At 40.9% G+C, this 12,451-nt stretch overlaps 1 protein-coding gene across 1 annotated transcript; it reads right to left on the bottom strand.

Moving 5' to 3' along the window:
* Positions 1-1,073: 1,073 nt before the first annotated feature.
* Positions 1,074-12,032, bottom strand: RP9 (RP9 pre-mRNA splicing factor). Its single transcript, XM_061586034.1, has 6 exons — positions 11,641-12,032; positions 9,379-9,409; positions 7,138-7,267; positions 5,838-5,929; positions 4,021-4,082; positions 1,074-3,366 (listed from the first exon to the last, which is right to left on the bottom strand). Exons 1-6 carry the CDS (start codon positions 11,841-11,843, stop codon positions 3,192-3,194), a joined length of 693 nt encoding a protein of 230 aa, XP_061442018.1. The 5' UTR covers positions 11,844-12,032; the 3' UTR covers positions 1,074-3,191.
* Between the last annotated feature and the right edge of the window lie 419 nt (positions 12,033-12,451).

Genomic DNA, 12,451 nt, shown 5'->3' with positions numbered 1-12,451 from the left:
TTAACATATACAAAACTGAGAATCGAGCTGCACTTTGAAGTCTAAGACAATGCTACTGTAATTACAATAACAGACCAGCCATCCTGGTTACATCTATCACTCTGCACCGTATCTGCAGGGGTGGAAAAGGAAAGATAATCACTTCATTGTTTGACAAATGTACAGATGATTCAGGGACAATACTCCCTGGTAAGACACACTGCTCTGCTTGGAGAAACGGAGGGATACAAATGTGGTAAATGGGAAAATTCAGAATTATCCAACTTTACTTAGGTTTTTGTGTGTTTTGTTGCATTTCCCCCTATCTTCACTCTGCTGCGTTCTTCAAAGTTTAAAGTATGATGATGGACTGTAGCTCCCATCATTCCTGACCATTGGCCATGCAGGCAGTAGCTGAAAAGTTTGAGTTAACACATCTGAAGGGTACCAGGTTGGGGAACCTTTAGACCAGTTTTACTCCAAGAGTGATTCTATATTGACACAAGCTAAGCAGCAAGGTTTTGGGAGGTATTAGCATTAGCTAATCTTGCCTTTTAATGACCCTTTTTGAAGCTCTTTCTATAAAACTAGTCACCTAAGGCACAGACATGCTCTCAACCTTTTGTTACAGCTGTGCCAGGGCAACAACTAAAGCAGTGCTCCTTGACAGCTGGGGGAACAGTGGTATAGCTAAGGGTGGGCTTGGGGGCTCAAATCCAGTGCCCCCCCTCCAAAGAGCAGTAGATAATGAGACAGCAGCAGTAAACAGGCCTGGTGTCAGCACAGGGGCTGGCATTATGTTCAGGCCCACAGGAGCCGATGCTGTTCATTATAGCATCCTTTTCGTTTTTATAATATTTTATTTCAGCACAGCAGAAGCAAAGTCTGTTTTGTTCCAGTAATCATGATGGTGCTATGATTTAAGTAAGTTTGAAATGTGAAACTACATAGGCTCAGAAACAGAACATTCCTTTTTTTATCAGGGTTCACAAATGGTTTTGACGGGGCCTCCAACCTATCAAGAATGTAGAAGCATAGAATGGCGTTGGCGGTGGGGAGAAGGTAAATTTTAATTGTGTGCTTCAGAACGGAAATAATTCACATGTCTGTCTGAATAGGGTCCACTCTGACCATTAAGTCCAGAGTGCAAAATTATCTTGCGGCATCAATGAGGTGGGAAAGATGCACATGAAAACTGATGTTTTGAAACTCGCGCCAATCTTCTTGGCCGCAAGGGCTTCACACAAGCACCTCCACAGACAGCAGGGAAGTGCATAGTGGGATCTCAGCAATTCACTTGTGCACTTCCACCTGCTGATTGGCACTTGCAATTGCACTCTTCTCAGTCCCCCCAATGGGGTAGGGGATAATTAAACGGGGGGGAAGGCAACCCACAGTGGGCTGCATGTACTATGGGTTTCCCACCTGTGAGCCAGATGAACAGGCAAGCCGTCATTTTAAATGACAAAATTACTTATCCATGCCACTAAGTAAAAACATCAAGCAACAGCAGTGGCTGTGCATCTCTCTCTCTCTCTCTCTCTTCCGCCCCCCCCATAGGGCTGCCTCTTATTGTGACCCCAAAGCTTCTGTTGCCCTCAAGATCAGCAAATTTTCCTTTGCTTATCTCTCCAAGACAGCACAGCTGAATGAGTGACATTTATACTGGACAAGCCAGTTGTACCAATGTTGACATTTCTACCCTTCTTATAAATTCTCCTTTTTTGTACAAAAGAAAAAGCAAACGTATGGTCTGGCATTGCTACATAAAAAATATAGTTAGTTATAGCTCCTTGTAATACTTTCCCCACTCTCTCATAGCAATATATCTTGCTAACTTGTTTTACAGAAAATATTGTTAACCTTTTCAAGCCCCTTTTCTTGTGGTCAACCTGGTTGCTACTGATTATTTTAACAATACACTGGCAAGATTATTTTCAATGTGTAGGAATTCAGTTCAATAGGGAAGCAGGAAAATGTTAAGTGCTCTCCATAATGCAATAAAATTAAGATTTACAGAAGAAAATGAAACTTAAATTATTTCTATTATTGTAGTGCCAATCTGTTTGTATGTCTTGACTATGTATAATAAATATCTCTTTAACATTACTGCTTAAAAGGAGGTTTCGTATGTGGATCTGGATTTACATTATTTTGCCCTATGAGAACCAAAGGCTTTTTGTGACTTCATACACCATATCGTACACATGGAGCTTTTAAGTGTGGAATTATCAAAACAACAATGTACTATAATTCATATGGTGAGAGCTTTAAATCCAGTTTGCACAACTTGTGATCCTGCAAGCTGAATGTAGACCACTAGCCCTGTATCACTGCTTGACAAACCCTTCTGTTGCAGTTCCAAGCAGACAACCCAAACAGGATATGTGTAGAGCCCCTTGTGGTCTGTTGCAAAAGCCTGGTGGACTGTATTTGACTTAGTGGGTCACCAGTCGTACAGGCTGGCTTTAAGTTGAAGCAAGAATGTTTACATTAAAGTTCAAATGGAGCCATAAACATGTTTTCTTCAATTGAGGAACACAAACCATTCTATGATACTGTAATCTGTGCTTAATCACACTGTTCTGTACAAAAACCACTTTTCAAAAGCAAAAATTGAACTGTAGGCAATTAGGATGTTGCAGTTTTTGATTTTCCCAGTCTTTGCCTCAGAGTCTGAGTGGCTAGAAATATTCCTCATTTGTCTTCATCCAACCGATTCCAGGCCATCTGCAGCACCACATCTGCAGGTCTTGCTTACATGACACTAAACGAATCCCTTTCTGTATATTCTCCAAAGCTGTGACCAAAGGGTATTTGAATACACATTGGGAGCTATTTTGTAAGTTCTTCATTGGCAGCTTCCCCTTGCCCACAGCTCCCTGGATTGATTTTTCAACCTCTCAGTAGGCTAAAAAGAAATAAGAGGGCCCAAGAACTGCTAAAAGGGTAAGTTGGGGGGCGGGGATAACATGTTCACAACAGAGGTGCTTTATCTTAGCAACAGCTCTCTTGGATCAAGCTACCAACTTTTTTTAAACTTGAGGGATATCAAATATGCAATATGAAGGTACAGTGGGAAAGCCCTGTTAATAAGGCAACTCACAAAATAACACTAAGGAGCATCTAAACATGCCTGTTGGTTAAAGCCCTTTGGGGAGAATTATTCTGTGAATGTTCCACAATGCATCGCAAGTTTACCACAAGTTTCCTCAATGCAATTTGGACCTCTTGCTTGACTTAGAAGATTTGCGCTTTCTCCTCTTCTTCTTCTTTTCTTTCTTCTTCCTCTTCCTTTTGTGTTTTCCTTGACATCTTGAAGAGCTGGAGCTGCTGCTATCTTCGTCTGAAGTAGAGTCCTCCAGCAGCTCCTTCAACTGTTGAATCCTAAATGTACAAATGGCCAGTTAATGCACAATGAAATGCTCCCTCATGTTTGTTTGGGCAAACTACTTGTTTTATTTATGCATTAATTCCTTCCATTTATATCCTGCCCTTCCTCCTGAAGGAGCCCAGGGAGGTTTTATTTGTTTACTTGGACAGTAGTCTTAAATGGAAACAGGGTAACTAAATTATGACACAAAAGATGAAGGTTTCTTCCCCTGAAATCGACACTGAATTTTGAAAGCATCACCATTAGCTGAGATTTAGAGCAAAGTAGTACCGGAGACACTGAACTGGTAATCAGGAATTCTTCTTGGTTAATATCTAACCGCACATACTTGGTACTCTCAGCCTCAGCACCCTCCCAAAGCATAGGGATAACATTGACTTTTCTTGCAGATTAATTATTATTAGGGAAAGGGCTGCAGTTCAGTGGCAGAGCATCAACTTTGCATGCAGAAGGTCCCAAGTTCAATCCCTGGTGTCTCCAGTTCGTGTTGGGGATGTCTCCTGTTTGAAACCCTGGACAGCTGTTGCCGCTAAGCATAGATGGACCATACAGGAGCTTTTTATGCTCCTATCTGAAGTGCTTTGAAACCTCTAAAGTGCCACTATTATTAGTTACATGGACCCACTTTAAAACAGAATCAGACTTACCGCATTTCCTTCTCATGTCGCTTATTCTCCCTTATTATATCATACATGGGGTCTTCATGTGCCTTAAAAAACAAGCATAAAACATCTCCATGTCCACCAGTCTTTTGTTTTAAACAATTTCTGCACTCAGCAGACATTACATTTCCTAGGGATACAAGCAGAGACCTTGTCAGCCTATTTTAGGAGCAACGTTGTCTTGCACAATAATTGTAGTTTTATCAATATAAACTGCTCTCCTGCTGTTTAGAGCAGGGATCTGCTACGTACAGATTGGCTGGAAAGGTACTTATTCTGCATAAAATAGTCAGATAATTAATTATACTTTCACAGGGATTCGAGTATCAGGATCACTCTTTGAACTCATGTTTGAAATGTTAACCCCCGAATTGGCCTTAATTCATCCCAAGTCAAAGGCCTGGTTCAGATATAACAATTTTGGTCTGATTAAGCCCCACAAGCTCCTCTTCCTTGATGCAAAATTTCCTGGATTTGTGAAACTACAGTTTTCTGTTACCAACTGAACTAATTCTGGTTTATAACCAGAGCTTAAACAGCTGTTTCCCATGTTTATTGGGCCGAGATTGTTACCTTTGAACTAGGCAAAAGACAAGACAAACTTTTTTTTAACATTATTTCCAACTCTTTTGAACTATAAATGCTGAAAAAGGTTGAGAAGTATAAAGCAGTTATGGGATTTCTAATACAAGATCATTCAAATTCAACATGCTTTCCTGAATTTTCTGGTTTTTAGATTGCCTAAAATGACTGGACACAGTAATCTCTATTTCTGAGACCTAGATCAACCCCAAATGCATAATTAGCAGGACAGCTGTGCTTTACCAGGTACTTGTACATTATCATTTACCTGATCACCTGTGATGAGCATGGACTATCTCCTGGCAACCAGTATAGAAGCTATACAAACGTTGGCTTGCTTACTATTACTTTTATTTAAATGTATACCCTGCCCTTTCTCCTAAAGGGCCCGGGGCAGCAAACAGGAAGAGATAAAACAATAAAAATATATTTAAAATGATTCAAATACAGGTCTGGGCTGCTTGGGCTTTTTATTCTATGAATGGCAAATATAGAGATGGATCGGCAAGTAGGCCCACCTAGATGAGTTAGAAAACATTTTCATGGACTATTTAACTGTTGTGGATACATATGCAAAGCGCAAAGTAGTAATAAATAAATGTTGTTTATAGGGAATAAGAGAACTAGCTAAACATGTTAGCAATTAACAAAAGGGCCCCTGACATGACAGTGCTAATAAAATGTTTTTGCTTTGTGCATCCAGGTGGAATTAAGACATTTTCTTTCCAAATTCCCAAAGTTTGCTTAGGGGACACAAATGTGGGTCTAGAAAGTGTTGTGAGAAAGAACTTTGCCTTGGAAACCTGCTGACAGCAGGGCAGAGTATGGGGTATAATTTCCTAAAATAAATGAATGAAGAAGTCCATGAAACAGGTGCCTCACTCCTTCTACATTCATTGATGATTCTTGTAAGTCTCCCTCCTCAACGGCTTTTCTCACTGGTCTTACTGTTTCATTACCTAACTGGGGATAAAAATCTTAAAAACAGCATGGGGCAGGGCGGGGCATTTGTTGGGGAAAAATCAAAAGGAAGGGAGAAAATGAAGTAGTCTCTGTCTGCTAGGTCTCCCCAGCAACTACCCCAGGGTGATGTAAGTGCAAAGTTGCATCATCATAACATCTAGTGCTGTCATCGGATTAAAAGAAGAACTTGAGACACACTATCTCAGCAGAATATTCAGAAATATCATTCAAAACGAATACTGCAATGTTTTACTTACTACTCTGAATTGTTCTAGTTTCTGGTTGCCCTTAATGAAGAATGGACATTCTTTATCTCCTGTTCGGTGTCCATAACGTTTACATCTCCAGCCTTGCGAGAGAGAAAAATTAGAATTGTTAAAATATTCTGCACTAGAAAAGAAAGAAAAATCAGTATCTTTCTAAAAAAAAAAAATACAGTACCTAAAAACTATGGGATTTTTTTTTTTTTTAAAAACTAACAGTTGTTTACTCTCAGGTAAGTGGAGAGTTCCCTGCCCTTGTTGTGTTGAGCAAAGGAAATTATGGCATGCAAAGCAAGATTGCCAATGCCCTTCACAGCTCTTACCAGGGATGGGGAACCGGTAACCCTCCAGATGTTGCCAGGCTATAATTCCCATAATCCCTCACCATTGGCCATGCTGGTAGGGGCTGCTGGGAGTTGGAGTCCAATATCTGGAGGGCGCCATGTTTTCCATCTGTTTTTATCTGTTTTTATCTGGAGGGCGCCATGTTTTCCATCTTAGGCCTGTCATCAGAATAAGCATAAGAAATCATGTAACTGTACAGCCTTTCCCAACCTTTGGGTCTTCAGATGTTGCTGGACTACAACTCCCAGCAGCATGACTAATGGTCTGGAATTATGGGAACTGTAGTCCAGCAACATCTAGGGACCCAAAGGTTGGGAAAGGCTGAGACAAACCTATTTAATGTGAAATTTACATAGACTACAGAGTTTAACTTTCCTGTTAACAGAATATTGGTGCGGTAAGGGAAGGGCACAGTCACCACAGTCCTATCCAAACCTACTTCTTATTTATTTTTGTCATTTCCAGGATCAGCCCTCCCAAGGCTGACCACAGCAAACTAAAACACAAAAATCTTGATTAACATACTATCTTCTATAAAGTCCATAAAACAAAACATCCAAAATGATTAAATCAGCAGCAATTAAAATAACATAAACAGTTTAAAATATTAAAAATATTTTGTAGTATAATATTTATTTAAATATGAAACCAAGACAGCTGGCAATGCAAGATGAAAAACTGCAGCAAAGTAAGAGACAGAAAGGCTTCATAGGCAAAGACTTTTTGAAACTCTTGGACTTTCTTGTCTGCATATCTGTCAACGCTTGACTTTGCAGACTCACTACTTCTCTCCACCTTTCCATCTCTATCTAGAACAGCATTCACCAACTTGGTGTCTTATAGATATTTTGAAATACAACCTGCATCAGTCAGAGCCAGCACAGCTGTTCATTCTTCATTTGCCTTCCCCTAAAAGTGATACAGAGATTTACATGCTTCCCTCACTTACACTGCATCACTTTGACTTCTTTCCCTAATGGCATCCAGAGCCCTTTTGTTGGAGCATGTGCTAGGAATTCTCGTGCATTTTCATTGCCAGGCACATCAGGAATGCAGTCCTCTGGTTTAGTCTCATCTTCCTGTACACATAAGAAATGAAACAAATCAACTAAAACCACGAAAACAAAATGCGACAAACTGGTTCAAGCATCCTCTACCCCTGTGACGTAGAACCAGCTGTTAAGACACCTTTCATTTCTTACTCCAAAGCAGAATTGCTGTCACCAACATCTCTTTAGCTCCTTGTCAGAACACATGGCCAGTTCAGGCTTATAGTCTGCAATTCTGGAGTACAGGCCGTTTAAAGAGCTTCCTTTAAATTCCATGAAACCAGGTCAGTGTGTGCGCTAGACAGGCTGAGTGAAGCCAATCTAGGCTAGGCAAATAACTGGAACACCCCCAGAGTCCGATTACTTACATTCATTTAAGAATAAAAACAGAGTTATTATTAATGGGAAATTGCTTTTTAAATTTAAATACACACACAGAATTAACTAGCTATGCTTTACTTATCAGGAGTCTGACAATGGAACCACTTACATTTCAATGCATCCTATGGGACAGGAGCAGAGGCCAGCCTGGTTTTCAGAGGTTGCAGATTCTGGCCTTGACTCTGCCAATGTCATGAACAAAACAAAATAAAACAAAACTGGCTGTCTCACTTAGTTCTATGGAAGGTGGGAAGTCCCCAAGTGTGTGGGGGGGATTCAAGCCCTCCAATCAGATAGCCTGAATGGGCCATTCCTTCAGGTTGAGTCATGGAACAGGGATGGAGGGATCACCTATTGATGTGGAATGATAAACATTGTGGTGCCTATAGGGCAAGGATGGCTAAACTACAGCCTTCCAGAAGTTGGTAGACTTTAGCTCCCATCAGATCCAGTCAGCATGGCCAAAGGTCAGGGATGATGGAAGCTGTAATCCAACAACATCTGGAAAGTCACAGGTTTCCCACCCCTGCTGTAGAGGTTTCAGGCATGCTTCTCTGGTCATGGGCTTGCTATTGGAAAAGAGGAAAATTAGTCTTTTATCACAGGTAGGTAATAAAACGTTTTTCTGGGAGGGAGCTCAGTGGGTGCATTTTGCTTCACATTTTGATCTAGTAGCAAATGTTAAAACATATTGTATCCACAAATAAACTCCCCTTATAGGACATGCAACCACATAGAGAGCTTGGTGGCAACTTGAGATAAATAAATTTGTTCTGGCCCTAACAATAGTCAGAGTAAGGCTGCTACCCCAGGCAACTAATTTCAGGTGTCATGGAACAGCAGCAAATTATATTTTAAATTTATCATAATTGTATTTATTACTGTAGGAAAGGATTTTGGGTTTTGTTTTGGTTTTTGCCTCAGGTCCCCGAACAGCTTTGGTGGCCTTGGATAAGAACATAAGAAGAGCCTGCTGGATCAGGCCAATGGCCCATCTAGTCCAGCATTCTGTTCTCACAGTGGCCAATCAGTTGCCCATGGGAAGCCCACAAGCAGGACCTGAGTGCAAGAACACTTTCTCCATTTGTGATTCCCAGTAACTGATATACAGAGGCATACTGCCTCCTACAGTGGAGGCAGAACATAGCCATTGTGGCTAATAGCCATTGATAGCCTTATCCTCCACGTCCATGAAATACTCTTTTAAAGCCATCCAAGTTGGTGGCCATCACCGTGTGCTTCTTGACTTGCTGGGGGGTGGGGCTGAAGGCACCATATGCTGCTATGGGTGAAACAGCAACATGTCTTGGGCCAGTCCTGTTTAAACTGTACCTTTGAAACTTGGTGACCACAGGGAAGCGGGGTTTCTTGAGGGTAGCACACAGTCTTTGGTATACCCTCTTCTGGGTAGATCAAGAGGCAGAGATACTAACCAGCTTTAAACAACTCTTAAATACATAATATGTTTACCTAAGAGTTTTTTGGACTCAATTCAAAATTCCTAGTTCTTATTTTTTTTGTTTTTGTGCATTGCTCAGTTTTATCTATGCTGTCTAGTTTTACTCTGCTTTTATTTAGTTCTTAAGCAGTCTTATCTGAATGTTGTATTTTTATATGAATTTATATTGTTCCCTTCAATTATGTAAACCACTGAGAGAGTTCCTTTTATATTAAGTGGTTTAAAATTGTATAAATATGTAACTTATAAAATTGGTCTATTTTATTTTATTAAATAACAATTATACAGCCTACCAACCTACCTTAATTAACCCTGGAGGAAGTTTCTCATAGCTGAAAAAAGATTGCAAATAGACTTTTAGTATCTTTGTTTAATTTTAAGCAATGCAGAATATTCAATTGAAACAAAAACAGGGGAGGGGATAATGTTTTTTAAACACATATCACTCTTCCCCCTGTTCACTTTAACTAATTGGGAAAAAACCCCACAGCAAACAGACGTGGAAAAAAATGTTTCCCATAAAAATTGTAAAGCATTTAGCAATTAATTATGTAAAATACATAATCACTAGCATAAAAAGCAGTATTATTAACATCTCTAAACTAACTCATCAGCTCCAAACAGTAGTGTAATAAGACATATTAATAGACTCCTCAATAAATCAGACCACCTTAACATAACATCAAAAGGATATGAATTATGTTTAATATACTGCCAATCGTATTTTAAAAGAGCCAAAAAAGGTACTCTGTAAGTTACAGAGTTTAGTCTAACTGCAGATTCTTGACCTGAGTTTGGCTGACAATGGCTATGTCCCGAAATTATTTCACAGCAGCATTCTTATTGTCTGAAACAGTTGTAGCCATCTCTGAAAAAATAGCATTGTTATTATTTATTTTCACCACCTTGCCACAAATGACAAATGCCATAAGTTTTTTTTTTTACTGCTAGAACTGAAGTACCAAGTTGGAACAGTCTGTCTGTTCCTTTTAAAAATTAAATAAAAATGGGTGTCACTGATTCAACACACAAATGTTGTTGGCACGCTTCCCAAGGTGGTATCATTTCATGGATAAGAAGGCTGTTATAATTTGACAGCAGAATAATAACTCTGGTCTACAAAGTCAGTTAGGGGAAAATAAAAACAGCACTAAATAGGATTTAAACCTCTGATCACTTGCTGGAAGGCCACCTCTCATTACTACGGCTATGTCCGTAGTAATATGTCCGTATGATATAACCGAGGTTTTTTGTGTGTGCAAGTACTCACTTGTATGGAGTACTGGCACCTGTTTTTTTGCTGCCCATGGCAGCCATTTTGTGTTGGCACCCACATTTTTATCAAGGCATGAGTACCAGCACCTCATTTTTTAAAAAACAAAAATGCATGGGTTATAACTAAACGGTAGCAGAAAATACATCTCAAAGGAAAAGAACTGATTAATGTGGGGACTTGCAGAGATTTGACTGGCACAATAAAGTTCTATTGACTATGCATGACAGTGACAAAGTGGCATGGAAGTGGCCTAATAGTAGCCAGTCAGCAATGCTTACATGGGTTTAGGACATCTGGGAAGTCTCCAACCCAAGTCTTCTCTTCCTTGGAAAATAATAATAAAGCACTGCGTAGGACCAGCCATAAGATGATTACGATAATTAAATTATATCCTACCTCCTCCCAGTAAGAGCCCAGGGTGGCAACACTGGGTAGTATAGAGCAGTATTCCTTCCACCACCACCCCAAATACCCCTTAAAATATTCTATGGGTGGGTTTGTTCACATTTTTTTTTCTTTTTTTTTTACTTTCTCTTCCTTTGCAGGACCATGCAATTTGGCTTGCTTTGCAGGAGCCATCTGGAGGATGACCATTTTGCCTTACAGCGGTTCCCTGCTCTATGCTTTTTGTGGTTTGAATTGGGTGGGGGATTAGGAATGGGGAGCCTAACTGGGTAGTTGGTTAGGGATGGGGAGTTGGACTGGTGATGGCCAGTCCTGCCTTTCCAGCACTGTTCGGTTTCTTCTGTTTCCATTTATGCTATTGTTTCTTCTGTTAAGCAACATCCTTGATCCAGAGGAAATCAGAGCAAACCATCTCTGTTATCTTTTTGGCGCCTATTGAAGATCTCCCTCTCTCAAAAAGCCTTTTAAGTAGGGACCTTATCCAAGTCTGCTTCTGTGCTGCAATTGCTTTTGAAGATGTTTTTAAAGTTGCTTTTTAATGTTGCTTTTTAAAGTTGTTTGTTTTAATAAGTATTTTGTTTTGAAGATATTTTAGAGTGCTTTTAGTGTTTTTGTCTGCCGCCCTGGGCTCCTTCTGGGAGAAAGGGCAGGATAGAAATTTAGTAAATAAATCAATAAACGTGGTAGACAGAGCATTAAATCAGTCTGGTAGATCCAGGTCAAAATACGCAGCAGTACAACGCATGGGTAACCCTGGAGGGATCACTGTCTTTCAGCCTAGCCTACATCACAGAGCTGTTGTGAGACTAATAGGGGCGGAGTTATACGTCTCCTCGTAGGAAGGATGAGACAAAAACGTTATAGACAGAGAAGCCGCCTTACAAGGATTCCAGATGTTGAATCTGCTGGATCTGCTGTACTTCGCGTTTCTTCCTCTTCTGCTCCTTCCGCTCGTGCCCTTTGCTGCCCCTACTCGAGCTGGGGCTTGGCAAGGACTCGCTGTGGCTCCGATGCCGCTTAAGGCTGCTGCTGCTGCTGCTGCTCCTGGCCTCCTCGCGTCTGCTCGCCTGGGACATGGTGGGCATTCGCGGGGTGCGAAAGAGAGCCGACGCTCCGTTGCAAGCGAGGATGAGTCCGCCCAAGCCTAGCTCAGCCCCGCTTCGCACGCCTCTCTCGTTACCACTTCCAGGCGAAGGCGAAGCAGGCACTTCCTCCGGCCAGCCGAGGCTGCCTCATCCTCTGCAGCGCCCCCTCCTTCTCCACCTCCAAATCAGAGGGACGAAGAGGGGTTGTTTTTTTTACAGATCATCGCCGCGGGCAGACGCGTCACCGAAAAATCAAAGGGGTGCAAATTAAGGTTTCAGCTGATTTAAGGAGCTTTCTATACAGGGTCCTATGACTATGACTATGAGTCACATTCATGTAACTTGTTTTTAGGCCAAAACTTGCAGAAACCCGATATAGATCTCTGCATTCTGAAATGCAGCTGCTCTTCATGACAACCCCACATTAACGACCACGTCCCTTCTACCAACAAAAATAAGCCGTTGACTAAAACATGATGGCTTTACTACCAAGCAGCATTTTTCTCACAGCCCCCTCGCTTTGCTTGGCATCAGGCTGATGAAAAGCTCTGGTGGACTTAAACGCTTGTTCATTGTTTTGTGATATTTTGGTTGGTTATAGGGGATGG

Source organism: Rhineura floridana, chromosome 10 (assembly GCF_030035675.1).
Source record: "Rhineura floridana isolate rRhiFlo1 chromosome 10, rRhiFlo1.hap2, whole genome shotgun sequence".
Lineage (NCBI taxonomy): Eukaryota > Metazoa > Chordata > Lepidosauria > Squamata > Rhineuridae > Rhineura > Rhineura floridana.
Note: the sequence above shows the minus strand (reverse complement) of the source record. Positions and strands in the feature narration are given on the sequence as shown.